The 21,026-nt window shown below is 43.0% G+C and overlaps 1 protein-coding gene and 1 long non-coding RNA gene across 9 annotated transcripts in view; both read left to right on the top strand.

Annotated features, from left to right (window-relative positions):
* The window catches only part of LOC310714538, a 68,080-nt gene extending 49,875 nt beyond the window's left edge, over window positions 1–18,205 (top strand). The window contains exon 2 of the long non-coding RNA XR_014529881.1: window positions 14,521–18,205. This is a non-coding gene — a long non-coding RNA (uncharacterized lncRNA). The remainder of the gene's footprint in view (window positions 1–14,520) is intronic.
* The window catches only part of PACS2 (phosphofurin acidic cluster sorting protein 2), a 52,509-nt gene extending 34,304 nt beyond the window's left edge, over window positions 1–18,205 (top strand). For 6 of the 8 annotated variants that reach the window (XM_083519165.1, XM_083519166.1, XM_083519163.1 and 3 more), the window contains 7 exons: window positions 3,705–3,747; window positions 4,890–4,932; window positions 7,675–7,813; window positions 10,014–10,240; window positions 12,196–12,309; window positions 12,963–13,522; window positions 13,637–18,205. In XM_083519165.1, coding sequence (XP_083375291.1) covers window positions 3,705–3,747; window positions 4,890–4,932; window positions 7,675–7,813; window positions 10,014–10,240; window positions 12,196–12,309; window positions 12,963–13,075 — 679 coding nt within the window. In that variant the 3' untranslated portion in view covers window positions 13,076–13,522; window positions 13,637–18,205. Of the gene's footprint in view, window positions 1–3,704; window positions 3,748–4,889; window positions 4,933–7,674; window positions 7,814–10,013; window positions 10,241–12,195; window positions 12,310–12,962; window positions 13,523–13,636 lie in introns of those variants that run through there. The other 2 variants (XM_083519168.1, XM_083519167.1) reach the window with 2 other exon arrangements.
* Window positions 18,206–21,026: the final 2,821 nt, after the last annotated feature.

Genomic DNA, 21,026 nt, shown 5'->3' with positions numbered 1-21,026 from the left:
AATATTAAATTGATTTGGAAGAGAGATAGAATTTCCCCAAATATCTTTCACAATGGACTTTATCCATCCCTTTTTGGTATACATTCAGAACTCCAGAAACAAGAATGGAGCCTGGGAAATCTTTCTATTGGAAAATTCCAGCTTGTATTGGCTTGAATGGGTTTTTTGGAAATCCATATTATTAGGCAACGAAAGCAAATGTGGAAATGAAAAAAAGCAAAGTCTTGAAAAAGGTGGGGACATAGACATTGTAGACAAATCTGGAGCTATCATGGGGCACTTATTCATATTAAACGGTCCATAAATGGACCATTATTCTGTTCCAGTTCAGTTAAATGATCCGTGTGACTCCATGATAGTAAGTGTGCTCACATTGCTGCATCACAGTATTTACATATAGAGGGAAAAGACCACCCTTCATTTTATTGTATTTATTAATGTCCTAGCAGATACGCTAGGTTTTTTCTTGCCCCAAGTAAAGTCTATCAGTGGTTTTGGACATGCTATAATTACTTAGGTCCATTTTCAGTAGAATGTTTTTTAAAAAGGAATAATATTTTTGGAAGTGTCATGATCGTATCTGTTGCCGTCTTTCCCATCCATGCTTTCCATAGAAATGTAACTTCAAAGAATGTGGATACGACTGTGTTTGTGTATCACGCTCAGAGCGTAACAGTCCCAAATAAGCCACTCTGTTAATAATAGTATGTGAAGCAAAGTTGGTGCAATTTTACTAGTTCAGGATTATGTAAGCACTTGGTACAAAAATGATAGCCATTTCAAAGAACGTTAGGGTGTATTAGGAATGATTTCACAGGGCCTTGCTTTCTGCCCCAAACAACTGCTGTATCTGAGCTGAGCTCTCTAATGAGCACTTTAATTTCTCTTTAGACCTTCCCTTTTCCTTTGGGGCTTTCCCAATTTCTTATGTGGCCAAAGGCGCAAGCAACTTCAAATCTATATGGGCCTTGAACAGATCTAGTGCAAGGGCAGAAAATTCTACAAGACAGCAATTAGCTGGGAGTAGGCCAGTGAGACTCAGTAGAACTTCCTTCCAGAACTTCCTTCTGAGTAATTCTGCATAGGATTACTCTGCCAGTGTATTTGGGATCTTCAAATTCTTTTATTGCGTTCTTTCAGTCAGCCCTAATGACCTGAGGAATTGAAAAAGAGAAACATTTTTAGAGTTCTTTAGTACATCAGTATATGTGAACTCTTTCCCAAGCACTTTCCCAACAATCTCTGTGATGCTGACTTGACCATGGCTGTCAACTTTTCCTTTTTTTAAAGGGAAATTCCCTTATTCCAAATAGGATTCCTCGCAAGAAAAGGGAAAAGTTGACAGCTATGTGACTGACTCAAGTCCCTGCCTCCTTTCCTTCCTTCTCCATTCTTGGTCATGGCAAAAACGAACCAAAACACTGTTGCATGAATGCGCATGTGTTGTGCAGAAGCTTCTTTCTGTCTGTTTGGGAGTACTGTATATGGTGATGAGTTCAGGTGCTTGGAAGAGGAAGAGTCCCTGGAAAATCGAATGTGGCATTTTAATCCTTTTGAGGTAATTCCGCTTGAAATCCAACCAACCTACTTCCTTGGGGTTCGGTCCATTTCAGCACCTGATAAATTGGACTCTTAAGGCCCTAAGATGAATTTTTTAGTTTTCCAGACTGTCATCCCTATGTAGGGACTTACATTCTCTGAACTATGCTTGGGTTTGAAAGCAAAGGCACTAGTGGGGGTATAGGAGACTCTAAGTAAAAATGAAGAAAGAGTGCAATTCAACCATTTGAGCAGGATTTGAGTACAAGCGTCCAGCAACTGGCGTTCAAAAGCACACTGTCTCCAAATGTTCAAAACTTATATTTCACACGTCACTTCCTTCCTTTCTGTCATAATATGTAGTTGATCCCAAGGCTTTCTCACTGGCTTGGTTTGACAATGTACCCCCCCCCCCCCCGCTTCTCAAAAACACTTCATTTGGAGCAAACGAACCACCTTTGGTTGCAGTGAAAGAAGCCATTTTGAGCATGTGTTGGTTTGCCCCTGACTGGAGCAACCTCTGGCAGTTCTTTCACAACCTGGCAGTAAAAGCTATCCATTATATAAAAAGAGGGATGAATGGGAGTATAAGCTTTAGATAAATATGCCGTGCACTTGCTGCGATTTTAAAAAGTTGCCTTAAGTGGAGCTACATGATCAGGACACATGGACTGGATGGGAATTTTGTGTTATTAGGTTACCTGAAGGTTACTCCTCATATAAACCTTCCCAGACTCTTGTGTTCATTCGCTGAGCCCCATCTTTGTGTGCCTCCTCCACATGATGTCTGGAGGGTGGTGTTGTAAACAAAAATTGCCCTTTTCCCTTATGGGGTATCCAAGAGCCCATATAGAGTCCTTACATAGGTTCCCTATTGGTAGGAGAAAATAACAGAGGCAACCAGAGAATATTGAGAAGCAAAGCAGCTAGTAAGCCTGATCTTCATTGATCTGTTGCAACAGGGTGCTCCCCTCACCCGCAGGAGAGGAGGAACCCAGAAAAATGGCGTGCAAGGCCTTATAAAGACTTTTGGAATTGCCACCCTGTAGATCAAGACCACCCCCAGAAACATCACACATACGTCACAGAAAAGGCGGTCTAAAACAGAAATTTCAATATTGTTATCTCCTGTCGCTTGTTTATCTCCTGTCTGGCAGGTTACTTGATTGGATTGCCTGAGGAGCCTGGTCATTCTTTTGTAGTGTTAAATACTTAGTTCCTGGGCCAGGTCACAGGCTCACACCCTATTCATATCTTAAATGTGCCCTTAAGACAGGATTTGTGAAGGAAAAGACAATGGGGAGGCTTTTCCACTTTGACCTTGCGGAGAAAACATTTGCTCAGTTTAGGAATCAAAATGGTTCCAGGTTGGTCTTCTTGTGCTGATCTATGTATGTGCGGTTATGAACATTACCATATATCTAAGATCTCAAAATTCCTATCACAGTGGCAACACGAGAAAGGGCCTTTTCTGCAGTGGCTCCCCGCTTGTGGAATGAATGCTTTCCCCAGGGAGGCTTGCTGGGCGCCTTCATTATTTATATTTTCGGTGCCTGGGGAAAAGGTTCCTCTTCAACCAGGCCTTGGGCTGATTAATATTCTACAGCCTTTAAAATGTTTCTGTGGGAAGGTGTGGGGTGGGGTTCTTTCTTCTGTTGTATTTCTTTCAAAACTTGTGTTTTTATATTGTATTTTACTCTGTAAACTGCCCTGAAATCTTGTGATGAAGGGCAGTATATGAATATAATAAATAAAATACACTAAAATAAGTAAATGGTACCTAGTTTTACATTGCGAAATGCATATTTGCTTGTAATGGGCAATTCAACATAATATACATATACTGTTAGTCACCTCTTTTATATATTATTTGAATAAATTTTCTCTTTATGTTAAATCATGTTGCTCTAACTACGCAAGTGTCAAAGTAAGGACAAGTGTGCTGCTTTTATGAGTGTAGGGTGTGTCTGCGCATGCTTGTGTGCACATGTCCGTGTGCCGGCTAAATTTCATTCTGCATGGGTTTGCAGCAGAAGAATTATTCTGGGCATATAGAGAAGTCTATGCTTGCATGCTTTTTGCAACCACTGCATGCTTGATAGTAACAATAAGAAAATTTCCAGCTTCTGGCTTTTGAAATGATCATGATTCTCTGATCTTTTTAGCCCAGGTGAAGAATCTGCTCAGAAGTTCATCCCTTTTGTTGGAGTGAGTAGCATTTTTTTCCATTAAGAACTCTGACAAATTTTCATCCCCAAATATTTTCATGGTGGAAAGTGTGCTTTCAGAGATTACAACAAACACCCCCAAATCCCCGTCTTTCATTTTTCCACATTTTTTAATGCCTGTTTACAGCTGGTGGTGCGGGTGGCGCTGTGGGTTAAACCACAGAGCCTAGGACTTGCCGATCAGAAGGTTGGCGGTTTGAATCCCCGTGATGGGGTGAGCTCCCGTTGCTCGGTCCCGCTCCTGCCAACCTAGCAGTTCAAAAGCACATCAAAGTGCAAGTAGATAAATAGGTACAGCTCTGGTGGGAAGGTAAACAGCGTTTCTGTGCACTGCTCTGGTTCACCAGAAGTGGCTTAGTCATGCTGGCCACATGACCCAGAAGCTGTACGCCAGCTCCCTCGGCCAATAAAGCGAGATAAGCGCTGCAACCCCAGAGTCGGCCACGGCTGGACCTAATGGTCAGGGGACCCTTTACCTTTTACAGCTGTTACGTCCACAATCTGTGGCAGCAGCACAATTTTTAACAAATCTGAAGATGACCTTTTCCTTCTCAATCATAGATCATGTTAGTTGATATCCTGATGTTGTGGAGCTACATAGTCAGTCATATTTGGCTATGTTATGCAACCAAAGCTGTATTGCCCTCACTCTGAAACTCTGACCCAGTTCTACATGCACATGCACACATTGAATCTTGCGTCCCATTAAGAGCAATTGCAATATTTCCTTGGATACTTCATGACTGATGCTTCCCATTTACCGAACTGCGCTTTGGCCTCAGCGCAGGTAACCAAATTTATTTATTTTACTTTTTTATTGATTGAATTCATATACTGTCCTTCACCTGAAGATTGCTGTGTAGTTTGCAGCATTGAAATTCAAAATGAAAACACAAAATATAGAATAAAACAAAAACAAACCAGTAATACCCCACCTCCCACAAAACGGTTAACGTTAGCCTGATTAGCAAGTCAGTGGGGGCACATTTCCCACCACCAAAGCACTTCTCTTTTGAGCTCCCCTCAACAACAAAGTCAGCGGCTTTTCAATGGGGACAGGAAACTGATTAAACTGTCATTGCAGAGCTAATAATTCTATGTAAAATGTTTTTCTTCCTCCAGGTGGTAAAAGTTGGAATAGTTGAACAGTCCTCTGCAACTTCAGGTAATAAAAACTTTCAACGATGTTGTAATTTCTCACTAAAGCATGGCATGGATGTTGGAGGCCGGTAGTCTGACTATAGTCCAAGCGATCTGAAATATACTCGGAGTCGAGAGTGGATTTCATGCTCTTTATTCAGCTCATAGTGGTGAGGAGGAATTGAAGTTCCCCCACAATATCTACTTTATATACATTATTTACACAATGGGCTGCACGTGATTGGCTAATTCCGGGATTCTCCTGTAGGCCAATAAAGTTGTGGATTCACTTCCACCTGGAGCTGGATTGGGTGGCTCCTGTGGACCAGCCATACTGCTGCATTGTTCTAGGACCAATCAGACTGCTGCATTTTGGATCCTAATCAACTCAGTACATAACGCGATCCCAGATGTCTGTTTTTCAATTGTATTTTATAATAGTGCCCCAACAGAAGTATATTGTCCAGATCAAGGGAAGCAATAGTCTCTGCTCTGTTCTGCAACCAGTTCTGAGCACCACAGTTGAAGAAGGATCTTGAAAAGCTGGAAGGTTTTCAGATGCTGGAGCCCTACTGCCTTGGCAAGAGGACCCTTGGTCCCCATCAGAGCTTCACATCTCCCTCCCTAAGCCGGGCAAAAGCTTCCCGGGCTTTGGGAAGGAGGTACCAGGCTTTAATGCTTTAATGCTCTAATTTACCTTGAACATTTAGGGGACTAGTGTAGTCTCCCTAGTCCACTGACCTCACTCCATTGCATGCTCACAAGGTCTTTCAGCTTCCGAGCACAATTCAAAGTGTTGGTGCTGACCTTTAAAGCCCTAAACGGCCTCGGTCCAGTATATCTGAAGGAGCGTCTCCACACCCATCGTTCTGCCCGGACACTGAGGTCCAGCACCGAGGGCCTTCTGGCGGTTCCCTCATTGCGAGAAGTGAGGTTACAGGGAGCCAGGCAGAGGGCCTTCTCGGTGGTGGCGCCCTCCCTGTGGAACGCCCTCCCACCAGATGTCAAAGAGAAGAACAACTATCAGACTTTCAGAAGACATCTGAAGGCAGCCCTGTTTAGGGAAGCTTTTAATGTTTGATGTATTGCGGTATTTTAATATTTCGTTGGAAGCCACCCAGAGTGGCTGGGGAAGCCGAGCCAGATGGCAGGGTATAAATAATAAATAATAATAATAATAATAATAATTATTATTATTATTATTATTATTATTATTATTATTATTATTATTATTATTCCTACCCAGAGCCTCATAAAGGGTAAAGGTAAAGGGGCCCCCTGACCATTAGGTCCGGTCATGACCGACTCTGGGGTAGTCCTTTGCTATAGGTTGAATGCTGTGTCTGGTAGTATCCTTGTTTATCCACATGGCTCTCCGTAGACCCCTGACTAACTTCCTCTCAGCAGTAGCCGCCCCCCTCAGACTGTGTGCTGAAGCAGAGCACACAGCAAAACACACACAAAAGCGAAGCCTCCAAACAGCTCAGGCAAGCGAGCAGCTCTTTTCCAAAAGACACAAGCTCACTTTGTTCTGTCTCTTCCACTAATCCCTCACAAACATCCTCAAGCAAATCAGAATGAATGCAGGCTGGATGCTCACTGCCATAGAGCCACCCTGAAAACCAATCAGAAGGAATGCTCCATAAAGACAATATAATTTAACCTCCATGTAAGCTTTGTGTGAGCAAATTGGGATCAAAGCTCTGGAGGAGCCCCTACACCAGCAAAGCTAAATCAGCGATTTGTTACCATTTATCTCATTCCTTTGGAAAAATACACTAACCTGACTTGTGAGTAATTTGGGAGGGTATAACTTCATTTTCATTATGCGCTTTCTTATTCACATTAGTTTTCTTTCCCCCTCTCTCTGTGTGTTGTAATATGTGTACTTCAACTTGAAAAGATATTCATAAAAGGATTGTGGAAAATTACAAAATTCACACTTTAAAATAAATTGCTACTGCACCTTTCTACTTCCCCCAGTCTGATCTAGATCCTCTAAATTCTTCTGCCATTGTCAATATTACAGTATTACTTCTACGACTATCATCACTGATAATAATAAAACATAATATTATATTCTAATTACCGGTACTTAATAAATGCCTAACATTTTCTAAGTGCTTAGCTAATATTAAGATAGCTCATTCTCACAGGCTTATTTTATAATAGGCATGATAGCAATATCTGTTCCTCTCAATCTCAGGGTTGTGGGTCCAAGCCTCACATTGGGCAAAAAGATTCCTGTTTTGCAGGGACTAAATTATCCTTCCAATATTACAATTCCATTCCTCTACGAAGACAAAGGAAATTAGTATCTCAATAACTTTTATCTATATTTTCCCCTCCATTTTGCTTTAGAACTTTCCTCGTTGTTATTCCACTTGTATTTTATTTACCATTTCAAAAAATTAAACTCATGTTCCTCCTTGTGATTGATGTGCAATGACTGTAACCATAACTGATGCAGTCCTCAGTTTTGCTTCTAGGAAAATAAGCCCAGGCTACTAATTACAGCTACTTACCACGGCCGGATCCTTCCCTTAGGTCTGCCAGGCACAGAGGTTTTCCATGCTACTTTTATTTTAACTTTTGTCTCTGGAGGAGCCGTAGCTTTGCTTTCTCTGCATCTCTTGTTCTGCTGAAATGTCTGTCGCACCTCGCCTGCCTTCTTTCTATCTATCCTGTAAAGGTCATTGTTTGCCATGTGATGCTTAAAGTGGTCTTTGTTGTCTGCAGACCAACCATTTGAATCCTGTTTTTAAAGGTGACTCGGATGATGCTGCTGCTCCCTGCAGTTCAAGTGTCCTTTCCTCAACCCCACCTTCTGTGTCTCCTGCTCTGAAGGAATCTTCTCCCACCCCACCCTCCTCCCCATCGGTCACAGGCACCTTTGCTTCCTCCAGGTAAAGCACCTTCTCCCTTTTCTCTCTCTTCTATTATGAAATACAGAAGAAGAAGTAACACCCCTTTATATAAGGACCTTGAATTGCCAGTTTATCCTCGTGATTTGCTCATATTCTCTTTCATCTCAGCCGATTCAACACCTTTCTGAAAATTAAATCTCCACCCCAAAGCAATATTTAGTTGTTTACTTCAGCAGGTCTTCCTGATACAGCCTACCTTGCACCTGTTTTTGACACTAGGTTACGCTAGCAACCTTCAGACATTAACTCAAGTTTTTCCTGAGGTGAAAAACAATATAATCACTTTACTATGAAATACAATAACATAAAGCAAACGACAAAAAATTCATCAAAATGGTTAATACAATTCAGTATCAAATTAATAATTCAAAATAGTAATTGGAATATTTTAAATAATAATTTGAAATATCAGAAAAAAATTAGTTTTGTGAGATTGGGAGAAAAACTTTTCTCTGTGTGTGGCATAATGAAAGTGGATAATTTTATAAATTTCTACCAGGTCATAAAATCATAGAATTGTAGAGTTGGAAGGAATCTTGAGGTCCACACCGCTGGAATCTCAGCGTTGGAATGCTGACTCTTACTCACCTTTTCTCTAAACTAAAAAGTCCCAAATGTGGCAACTTTTCTTCATAAAGGAGTTGCTCCATCCCTTGGATAATTTTGAGAGCATTCCACAAACACAGCCACTGCAGAAAAGGCCTGCTTTTGTTGAGGACACACGAAAAAGGCCTTAGATGATGATTGCAGGGTGCAGGTTGGTTCATATAGAGAGAGGCAGTCCCTGAGGAATTGCAGTCCTGAGCCTTTTAAGGCTTTGCAGTATAGGAATGTTCAGGGAGGCAGGAGAGGATATATTGTTTATTAATATCCTCCCTAACTTGCGCTAGCAAGTTCCTTCACATAGCAGAGTTTCACATTCCCCCTTTAAACACACAGTGGGTAGCTAGTTGCAGGCTTGTGTAAGCCTCTCACTTGTATACAATTCAGTCTGTCTTAGACTGAATTGTACATTCGTGGTAAGTTCCCTTAAATCCATCTTAAAAGAAAAAAGACACCACAATCTTATTCTAAGTGAATAAAAGAAGTTTACTTACATCAGGCAGAGCACGCTGTGATCCCTGAAGGCAGACTTAGTTACGAAGTATATACGTGTGGATCTATCCCATATGGGGATAATCCCTGTGTGTTGGCTGGAAGTGAAAAACTGCTCCAACGATGGAGGAAGTCATAAAGAGAGAGAGTGCTGCATGCCTTGTCCCTTTTGTTACCTGGACAGGTAAGGTCACGCCCACCTGTAGTCACATGCAAAGGAAGTATGTCCCAGCCAGGAGCAAACAGGAAGTTTTTGACTGGCTGGACCAAACACTCCCCTGCATGCCACTCTAGGAAAACAAGGAATGCTGTACTTCACTGCTACTTACATATCACATCTCACATGCAGGTCAAAACCAGGACTTTCCTTAGGGGTGTGGTTCATTAGGGCTGCTGCGATGATCTCCTGCACTACAAAATTTTCCACTACGCTATGTAATACTATACAAAGAAAAGGGTTCAGAGCTTCTCTCTTCCTTTGCCTATGCAGCACTTTTAATATCCCCATCATTTTTGGGCTTTATGAAGAATTAAGCAGAACATGACCACATCTAATTTTGCTCTTAAGTCAGCAATGTTATATAGCATTTATTTGGAATCTGTTTTTAAACAAAGTTGAAATTACATAAATAGATCTGTCCTGTTAAGTTCTAATTAAGATGGTCTACATATTAGATAGGAAGTGGTCCAACTGCTATATGTTACTTCTTACTGTTTTTGAAGACAGATGTGTACCTGCAAGTCACACTCAGTTCTGAAGAGGCCTCAAACTCTGGTTCCTAGGTGCCTCAGTGCAAAGACATACCTGGCACAAGATTCTTGAGGAAGCTCTAGTATTGAGTTGTCATTTGGGTCTCGTTACATTATCTATTTTCAAATATATGTGCCAGAGTTCTTTATAGTTACGTGAGAAGTCTTTTGACTGCAGCAGTGCAGCCAAGACACTTGAAAGGTAGATCACAGTGTCAAATACTAAGCACTGTTCCAAGAATGCTTTTCAATTTGGTATCATCCGTGTTTCTCACCTGGGCTCTCTAGGACTGTCACAGCTTACAAATGATAGTATTTTCCTAACGTATTTCAGCTGTGGCCTTGGTATGGAACTGATGGGCCTTCAGGTGGATTACTGGATTGCAACTCATCCTACGGAGAAGAAGAGAGACTCAGAAAAAAGGGACCCCTCTGCTGCCAAAAACACTCTGAAATGCACTTTTCGGTCTCTCCAGGTCAGCCGGCTGCCTACGAGTGGGGATGCCATTTCCACTCCAACGATGTCAATGACGGTTGTCACAAAGGAAAAGAACAAAAAAGGTGCAGAAAAGGGACGCTTCTTGGCTATTGTAACCTATGTTCTATTGCTTAACACTAGCATTTTTCAGTAGTAAAATATTCCTGGAGGTTGAAATCACTGACTTTGTTAGTGTGTGAGATGCATTTAATTCCACTAGTTTCCAATTAATTTTAGCATATCTTTCTGTCTTGCTGGCTGCTCTAAATCTAGCTCAAGCTAGGACCAGTTACTTCACATGTGGAAACTGATCATAGTGTAAACTTTATTTTCTCATGTTGGAGTGGCTTGTTAGCGTTTGTGTCTACTGTCCAGTGAGCATAGAAATTCACCTCGAGCTTTCCCCCTGTGGTTAGAGTGGAAATAGAACTACATTGAATTTGTACTGTCATTCCCTCCTTTAAAAATAGTATAAACAAGACATTACAGGTGCTTGGGCACCATATTTTTTGCTCTATAGGATGCACTTTTTCCCTTCCAAAAATTAAGGGGAAATGTGTGTTCATCCTATGGAGCGAATACAGGCTCCTTGGCTTCAGCAATAGCAACGCGAAGCCTCCGAAGGGCAGAGGGAGCGCTCCCTCCGCACTCCGGAGGCTTCGCATTGCTTTCGCTGAAGCCTGGAGAGCGAAAGGGATCGGTGCAGACTCTCCTGGCTTCAGCAAAAGGAACCCGAAGCCTTCGGAGCGCAGCGCAAGTTCCTGCTGCGCTCTGAAGGCTTCAGGCGGCTTCGGAGCGCAGCGGGAACTTGCGCTGCGCTCCGAAGGCTTCAGGTTCCTTTCGCTGAAGCCAGGAGAGCAAGACTTTCCTGGCTTCAGCAGAGAGGGAGAGCTGCGCAGTGCCCCTTCAGCGAAGTGGGAGGAGAAATGGAAGGGGCTCCGTTTCTCCTGCCGCTTCGCTGAAGGGGCGCTGAGCAGAGAGGGGGAGAATTTTTTCCCTTGTTCTCCCCCTCTAAAAACAAGGTGTGTCCTATGGTCGGGTGCGTCCTATAGAGTGAAAAATACGGTAATTGTGGCCAACTGGCAAACCAGCCTTACCTGGAGGAAGGAGCTTTGTGCCACACTTCAGTGCTGTAGACATCATGCTTTAGGAGCTTGATCCTTTAGGACGGGAGTGGAAAACCCTTTCAAATCCAGGGACCAAATCTTTTTTCTGGCCACACCCTGTGGTCCGAATTTGACAGGTGGGTGAGAGGGGGAAGTACAAGTTGAATGTGAAAGGAGAACAGGAGAAGATATAGGAGATGGGTAAACATACTTTGAGAGGCACAGGGGTAGGTGGGAAGGAAAAATATAAAAAAACCCTCTGCTTAGAGCAGGCATAGGCAACCTCGGCCCTCCAGATGTTTTGGAACTACAATTCCCATCATCCCTGACCCCTGGTCCTGTTAGCTAGGGATCATGGGAGTTGTAGTCCCAAAAATATCTGCAGGGCCGAGTTTGCCTATGCCTGGCTTAGAGCTTCTGGATCAGTGGATTTTGTCTCAAATGTGGGCTGGGGAGGTCACAATATCTCCAAAGCCAGAGTAGATATCAATAGAAATTGTCAATAATTATGCCCAACTCTGCCACCATTTTGTAACTGGCTTTGCCCCTGTAGTAGCACCATTATGTGACTAGTGGACTTCAGCAGTTTTCAGCCATCTCAAGCGGGCCCTGCAGATAGAAAGTTTGAGATCCCCTAGCAGAAACCAGATATGTACAGGCACCTCTCCACTTGGCGTGCAACGAGCAAGCACACGACTGCTGATGTGTGTGCCATTTTCGATGCTGAAAAGGGGCGGGGCGGACTGGACTTGGGCGTGTCCTTCTGGTGCACGCGGCGGCCAGGAATGGAATCCCCGTGTAAGCAGGGATTCCTTTGTACTGTAAAAGGTCCCATCAATTCCCAGCCTTCTGGATCTTAAGACGTTCACTCAGGAGAGAGGACACCGAAAGATGGTGCTGCTGTGTTTACATATCTGCTTCATTTCCTCTAGTGATGTTTCTGCCTAAGAAAGTGAAAGACAAAGACTTTGATTCTAAGAGTCAGTGCATAGAGGGGATCAGCCGGCTGATTTGCACAGCGAAGCATCAGCAGACTATGTTGCAGGGTAAGTGCTCCTTATCCAGTGCTACGACTGCCAGTCAGCTTTTGGACATCCTCCTTAGTTCATTCTTTATCTCTTGTGTTTATGGGTTTAGTTCAGCTTTAGGCCCAGATTCTCCGACCAATCCAGAACACCCCCATTTGAAGAGAAGAGGTCATCACTTGCTGTGGTCTAAACCACTGAGCCTCTTGGGCTTGTTGATCAGAAGGTTGGTGGTTCGAAACCCCGCAACGGGGTGAGCTCCCGTTGTTTGGTCCCTGCTCCTGCCAACCTAGCAGTTCGAAAGCACGTCAAAGTGCAAGTAGATAAATAGGTACCGCTCCGGCGAGAAGGTAAACGGTGTTTCGGTGCACTGCTCTGGTTCGCCAGAAGCAGCTTAGTCATGCTGGCCACATGACCCGGAAAAACTATCTGCGGACAAACGTCGGCTCCCTCAGCCAGAAAACGAGATGAGCTCCCCAACTGCAGAGTCGTTCGCAACTGAACTTAACTGTCAGAGGTCCTTTCCTTTTTTAGGGAAGGGTTTTGCAATGTATCTGGATGAATTTTGGTGCATTTATTTTTATGGCAAGGGGAAATTGCTGGGGTGTAAGTTGAAACCAGGTCCCCAAGCACTTCTGTCCTAATCATCTTTCTTTGTTTATCTCCTGCTGCAGTGCTTATTGATGGAGTGGAGTGGAACGACGTGAAGTTCTTCCAGCTAGCAGCACAGTGGTCTTCCCATGTCAAGCATTTTCCCATCTGCATATTTGGGCATTCCAAATCCTAACAGAGCAGGAATTATGGGACAGTTCTGCAAGCCACAACACATGAGTACCAGCTGTTTGTGCTCTCTTACTTACCTGCTTGGATAACAGCTCAGATAAGCTTTTGTTTGTTCTTCTGTTGTCTGCAAGGGAAGGATAATACTTAAAACCTCAGCAATTCAATATTCAATCTAGCCAGCCATCTAAGATATTTGCAAGAGCCCTTAACAATTTTATTTAAACCCAAGAGTAACTTGCTTATTAACGTAGAACCCGATTAGATGGAGAGTGGGAGCATGCTTGTGAAATTTTCCAAATTCAGCTGGAGAGTAACTTCCAGGGTGCCCTTCCTTAGCACTCATCCAGCCTCCCCCACCCAAATTACTCCCTGCTTTCAACACAACTTCTCCATCTAGGACATCTGATCTACGCCTCCTCATTGCCACTGCTTGTCACCATGATCATTATGAGTAGAAGGGTTGGATTTGGATTTGATATCCCGCTTTATCACTACCCGAAGGAGTCTCAAAGCGGCTAACATTCTCCTTTCCCTTCCTCCCCCACAACAAACACTCTGTGAGGAGTACCAGGATTAAAATCCCTGATAGACCTAGGCAATGCCATTTTCCCCAAGGGAAAAGAGAGAGAAGGTGTGAGGGTGTGTGTGTCAGATTTCCCTCACTTCCTCTTACCAGCAACACCCCCCTCCCCCAGTAGCACCAGAAGGTCCAGTTTCATTGAAAGCAGGAGAAGTTTCAGAGGAATGCTGGACTGAATGGGTGGAAAGGAAGAATTGGGGCAGCTTGGAAGCTAAATAATGAGTACCAGATTGGCTGATAAAATCATCCAAGTTGCTTTTTATTTCTGGGGAAATCACTTGTATCTCTTCTGAACCAATCCAATATGAGGTTGCCCATTTTGACAACTTTTTTGTGTTAAAATAAATGCTAACCCCTAAATTTTACATAGAAGCAAAATTGTTGAAATCATTCTCTCCTTGTCCCAGAATGGACAGCCTGTCACAATTGATTGCAAATCGCTGCTCATGCAAGTGACCCCCTTCTGACTGTGATTATGTAATCTGATCCCCCACCCCCAAACTCATGGCTATCTGACTTGTGGTAGAGCACTTTTCGAAACATAAATTATGAACGTTATTTAGAAATGTAGTACTGCCTATATCAGCAATATTTAAAAGCAGCCCAATTTCCGTCTGGGAACCTCCGATGCAATTACCAGCATGTAGAATACCAGTTTGGGGCTCGGTGTGTCTAGCAGTTTGCACTTACTAATGTTGACCCGTTAATGTGAGATAATATTTGCAAACATTATGTTGTCACGAAAGAGAAGAAAAGAGAATGCCCGGGAGATAGAGCTGGTGCCCAGCATGGTGAATAGGACTTATTTCAGCACTATAGCAATGTCTGCACCTACAGAATAGCACAGTCCTGCAGATACTCCACACTAGTTCCTTATCCCTTTACCTTTAAGTCTTGGCAAGAAAGGTCTTCCCCCAAACACTGGTGTGTTTCTGTGTGTTGGGGAGAGGAGTGATAAAATTATTGTACTACAGACAAGTACCCAGATCTTAGGAAGATTTCTGTGAGCTTTTCCTTGGCCACAAAGTCTCCACAGTTTCATTTTATCATTTGACCAATTTCCTTACTGTTCAAAGTTAGACCCAACTTTGAACAACTTTGCAAGTTGTTCCGTATCGGCCCAACTCTGTATAGCCCTGAATCACCCTGAAAAGGAGCCAAGAGACAAAATTGTTGGTAGAGCCCAGCAATAATGAGTAGCTAGGCAGATGAGCCATCTGAAAACTTCCAGAAGGTTTGGGTGCCTTGTCAGTTCTCTCTTCCCTTGCCCCCAAGCTGCAGGTTTGGGCTCATTTGGCATATCTTTCTTAAGACAAAAACCAACAATAATTCTGTTGAAGATCCCTGCAATGCCACTCTTGTATGGTGTGCTGATGTGTGCATGTGTGTCCTGAGATGTCTACTACAGGCATATGTTCAATTTTTTAAATTTTTATTCCTCTTATTGTTTGTTCTTATTGTTGGGAGGTGAGGAACCTACGGCCTGGGGACTGCGTGCGGCCCTCCAGTCCGGTCTAGTTTTTGGGCCTTTCCCTGGGCCAACCCCTTTCCCCAGACAGCACCCCTCACTCATCTCTCCTGGAATATTTTTGCCCCATTGGAATGTGTCCTTGAACTCTGCCAGGATGGGAGAGGTGGGGGGAGGGCATCTGTAGAAATTGGCCGGCTGTACAGTTGCATCTGTTGCTTCCTCCATCTCTGGCCCCATCCACTGCGGTATGTGGCCCTCAGAAGGCTGTCCCTAAGGAAAGGTAGCCCTCAAGATGGAAGAATGTTCCCCACTCGTTCTTTACACAATTACTTCAGTTTGTGCTGGACTTTGGGAATGTGGCACTGCCTTTCCATAAAGTTTTGTGAGAGAGCAACCCTTGACTTTTCTAAGACGGCAAGTCCAATCCAAGGTGATTTAAGCTTGCTGCTTGCTCTAAGATAGCTTCCAGCATTGCCTTGGGGAAAAGGAACACAAGCACACACATATTTCTGATTGGACAAAGCAGCCCTTTAAAGGAAGTTGCTTGGTTTCCTCCTTCCGTCCTCCTTCATGCTTGTCCAACCACAATGACTAAAGCACATTTCATATTCCGTGTCTACTTCACCAAGCTCTGGACTGGCCAGCAGTGGTTGAAATATTCTTTGCTATAAATGGGTGTAATTAAATTTTCTATCCATTATACATAGAGACTAATTCCAGGACCGGGGTCAGCAAACTTTTTCAACAGAGGGCCAGTCCACTGTCCCTCAGACCTTGTGGGGGGGGGGGTGGACTGTATTTTGGAAAAAAATATATGAATGAATTCCTATGCCCCACAAATAACCCAGAGGCGCATTTTGAATAAAAGCACACATTCTACTCATGTAAAAACACCAGGCAGGCCCCACAAATAACCCAGAGATGCATTTTAAATAAAAGGGCACATTCTACTCATGGAAAAACACACGGATTCCCGGACCGTCCGCGGGCCGGATTGAGAAGGCGATTGGGCCACATCCAGCCCCCGGGCCTTAGTTTGCCTACCCCTGGTCTAGGACTCCCACACACCCCATGGTAACTATTTTGTGCTCCTATTGGGTGGATTTAGACTTGCTCACACACTTCAGAAGCCACCAATAGCAATATCACATTTACAATAAAGTACTAGGCTTGGATTAGTTATGTCATATCCATGCTACGAGACAGTGTGACTTTGTCCTGAGTTAACTGCTCAAACAGTTGCAAACTGAGGTGTTGGCAGCAATAGCCTTGTATCATAGATGCCTCTCTTGCCATGTTTGGTTTGAGGCACTCGGGAAAGTTTGTAACCAGAAAACATCAAAACTGGTAATGGTTGCTTTTGTTAAGGAAAAGAACTTTGTTCTTAAAAACAGGTGCTGTTGGAGGTCTTTGGGGCTACTCTCTTGCAGCTTCTGTTCTTCCATCTGAAGCAATGTGTGCTCACACTGACTCCGCTACCAGTGTGCTCCCACTGCTGGTTTGTGAATCCATGAACACACATTAGCCTCAACTGGCATCTATGCTATACTTTATTGAGAAATACTGTGTTTTGATGTGTTTCCCACCAAACCAGCTTCCGTCAGATTTGAAAATGTAAGTCATACGAAGATGTCCACACATCCTCTCTGTCCACTGGGCAGACAGTGGACAACCTGGGAGCGCACCAATCTGTACTGATGTGTTCAACAATTTGCAAATGCAATTTGAAACACAGTCGGGGGGTGGGGAGACCCCCGTTACATCTACAAATGATGGTGGATATGCTACTAAAGAAACTATTGCTTGTTGCCTAAAATTAATGGCACTGAATGTTTTTGATGATACCAATGTAAATATAGTCAAAATAATTGGTCTTATATATGAACTTGGAAGCACAAATGGTAATAGCAACTGGATGGAAAACCGCCCAGTATCTTACATGGGACACTTCGTACCATTCGCTCTGGAATATAGCTATAATGGAGAAAATCATGCATAATTTGACAAGGACTACAAACTCTAGACACTTTTTATATGATTTACCAGTACTTTATGACATATAAAGTGAAACCATCATTTTCAAAACTACCTTGGCAAAACTGGACTAGACTTGATGATCTGATAAAGTGGATAGTCATTACTTGGACTTCGTTATTTTAATTCATGTTCAACTACGCATTCTATGTGCCTGCTTTATTTTCAATCTTTTAATTTTTGTCTGTTATAATTGTTTCTGTTTTATACATATATTGTAAAATGAAATAATAATAAAAACTTTATCCCCCCCCCAAATGATGGTAGATTTGTCTGTAATAAAGGCTGTGTAGATATTATGAGCTTAAAACACAGAGGGATCACCGCCCCACCGGTAAATTTCAAATCACATTTGCATATTGTACGTATCAGCATAGTTTGATGTGCTTCCATGTTGCCCATTGTATTTTTACGCTACATCCCGCTGGTTTCTCCACCCCTGCAACCCACCCACCATTTTCATTCATGAAGCTGTCATCTGTGCATGCACACAGGTTGACATCAGCCATGTAAGACCACCCACCTGTAAGAAAGGCAGTGTGTAAATGTACACACCTCAGCTTGTTTTCAATTCAGATTAAAACTGGTTTGGCAGGAAATGCATCAAACTGCTGTATTTCTCGATATATCTCTTGAATTTTATAGCTGTTTGGCCCCACTGATTACTGGATAAAATTATGAATATGTTACCCATTTAGTTCCTATTTTCAAGTCACCCCTTTGTCTCAGTCCTTTGAGCAAGAATAGGAAGTGGAGTCTAATGATGGAGGGACCTTAGATCTGGCAACTTAGCTCAGTGCTTCTTTCAGTAAGCAAGCAGTTTGTGCATAGTGTTTGTGCAGAGTGACCTTTCAGACAAGGAAAAATGAAGGAATGTTGTCCATTTATATGTATTTTTAACAGTCCATCTCTTTCATTGTACTGTTAGTTTGTTTTTAAATCAAGACTGTAAGTGTACATAGCCTTTTTGGAATAAATTGCAATGTACACTACTTTGTGAAATATTTTATGGTACTAATACCATACTAATAAAATTGGACTGGAAAGCACATACCTATCCTGTCTCTTGATTTGAAATGACACCCCCCCCCCACTTTCTGCCTCAATGACACTTGGATCTTGTATGTAATATTTGGGTGAAAATTAAAATATTTTAGTTAGTACTAAGGCGCATGCGCATACACACACAACCAATAGAAAAGAATGTATGGAGGTAGTTTCCATTTCTGCATCACTATCTACTTCCTTCAGTTTAGGTGCTGCATGATCCAAAACTGCCAACATTTCATCAATTTGGTCTGAAGCTTCTAGGTATTCCCCATTTCTTTTTTCCAACATATTCCTCTGTCTCATTTTCTTCAACTTCGTCAAACATTGATCTGATCATTTTTAATTGTTCAGCCATCAACTGTTTAACATTACCAACCATCACTGGTTGATCCAAAAGTACATTTGTCATATAGGATCCTTTTAATATTCTGGATATTATTAGGCACTGAATCCCCCTTGATGTTTCCCCCTTAAAAATCACAGGTGTGGTTGCGCTCTCTCAGAACAGACAAATTCCTTTCTCATGGTTAAGGATGGTTGCTTAACTTTTGATTTCACCTGTTCTTTACTGGCAGGAAACAAAAACAAAAGGATTAAAGATGAGAGTTTATACCTGTTTTAATCTTTCTTGTCCACTATAAATCAAGCCTTCTGCTTTGCTTTAGACACTTTAACAATTAGTTTCCTTTCTGTTTTCTCATGCGCCAATGTTTCCGCATCGCCATTTCTGCATGGACATGTATGATTATGAAATGGGGTTCCCTGACTGCTGAAGGAAGCACCTTCAGTTGTGCACTCAAGAAAGCTCTTCTATCTTTAGAATCTTTAGATCCTGTAGCTAAGATGTCATAGTATGAGGGGGACTACTTTGAAAAGGGTCATTCGAGGGATGTAGTTTTTTTCATTGCAGGAAAGCATAATGTTGCCCACCACCCCAACCTCTGAGCCGTGAGACTCCAGGGGTTCCAGGTGCCCACCCACCCAATGTTCAATTTCCTAGGAATGAAGGAGACTGTAGTGCCTTTAGGATATGTGGCTTACTTACACACATATACACATCCTGAGCCTACACTGGAAGGGCTCACAGCCTTAACTCCCCATATGGTCTTGCTTCATCCATACAGTCATACCTCTTGTTACGTTTGGTTCAGGTTACGTTTTTTCAGGTTGCGTCCCGTGGCGACCCGGAAGTAACGGAACGGGTTACTTCCGGGTTTCGCCACTCGTGCATGCGCAGAAGTGGCAAATTGCGACCTGCACACAAGCAGACACTGGTTGTGTTCTGCTCATGTGAACAGGGCTCCGGAACGGATCCTGTTTGCAACCAGAGGTACCACTGTATATGCACAGCTTTGGATTGCAGCGGAAATCAAGCATGGCTCTTTGTCTCTGGCTTCTGCCTGCCTCCTGCTTTTAGTCCAGCTCATCCACACCTCAGCTCTGGCCTTTGTCCTCCTAACTACCAGGCAGGTGAGGGAGGGGGCTCAACCACCCACCTATTTGCGCCCCCCCCCCCAGCACAAAGCAACCTCCTTTCTTAGACTAAGGGTCCCGTAAAGTCACCCAGAAACGTGGCTCCTTTGACAATGGAATCCTTCCCCCCACCCCAGCCCAAACTCACCTTACATTTATGTATTGCACCCCACTGCTTTCCTGTGAATCAAGCACACCTGAAGAAACAAGGCTCAATGGCTAAATGCAGACCAAATGGAACACTTTTAATACATAAGTGTAATTTTTTAAATATTTGTCTGTTTTTTTAAGCTTTTTGTGCACTGCTTAGAGATGTTCTAAACATAGTAAGCAGTATAGAAATTAAATAATCAAATGGCTAAATGTCGCGATCCAGGCTGTTTTTGGAAAACAGAGGTAAGGCTAGTGCTTTTTTCCTGGAGGGACGCAGGGGTACGCACACCCCTAAACATATTGTGAATCTAAGTTTGGCCTCATTGAGGGGCGGTATTTCAATATGAGTAGGAAAATGAGAATGTTGTAAATAAAAATATGCCCTTTTCCCTTATGGGGTATCTAAGAGCCCATATAGAGTCCTTACATAGGTTCCCTATCGGTAGGAGAGAATAACAGAGGCCAACCAGAGAATATTGAGAAGCAAAGCAGCTAGTAAGCTTGATCTTTATTAATCTGTTGCAACAGGGTGCTCCCCTCACACGCAGGAGAGAAAGAGGACCCCCAAAATTGCTGTGCAAGGGCTTATAAAGACTTTTGAAACTCCCATCCTCTAGATCAAGTCCACCCCCAGAAACATTATGCATACATCACAGAAGGGGTGTAACCTAAGACCACCCCTCAGATAAGGCAGTCTAAAACAGAACATTTGCATGTTGTTTTCTCCTGTCTGGCAGGTTACTTGATTGGATTGCCTGGGGAGCCTGGCCATTCTTTTGTAGTGGTAAAATACTTATTTCCTGGGCCAGGTCACAGGCTCACACCTTATTCAAACAGACATATCCTTGAGACAGGATTTGTGAGGAAAGAGACAATGGGGAGGCTTTTCCAGTTTAACCTTGCAGAGAAAGGATTCCAGGATGGTTCCAGGTTGGTCTTCCTGTGTTGATCTATGTATGTGCAGTTATGAACATTACCATATCTCTAAGACCATAAAATTCCTATCACAAGAATAACCCTAAACATTTTTTAAAGAAAAAAAGCACTGGGCGAGGCCATCTTGGAAGCACCCAAGGCACATCCTGCTTCCAAGGACATTTGCCTAGGCCCTCGGGAGAGTGCATGGGGTTTCCATGGGCCTCAGCCCACCTCAGGACCCCATAAGTAACTGAAGAGAGGGGAAGGCTTGGCCTT

The sequence above is a fragment of the Podarcis liolepis genome (genome assembly GCF_965112155.1).
Source record: "Podarcis liolepis genome assembly, chromosome: 8".
Taxonomy (NCBI): domain Eukaryota; kingdom Metazoa; phylum Chordata; class Lepidosauria; order Squamata; family Lacertidae; genus Podarcis; species Podarcis liolepis.
This window is presented reverse-complemented; position numbering and strand designations above follow the sequence as displayed.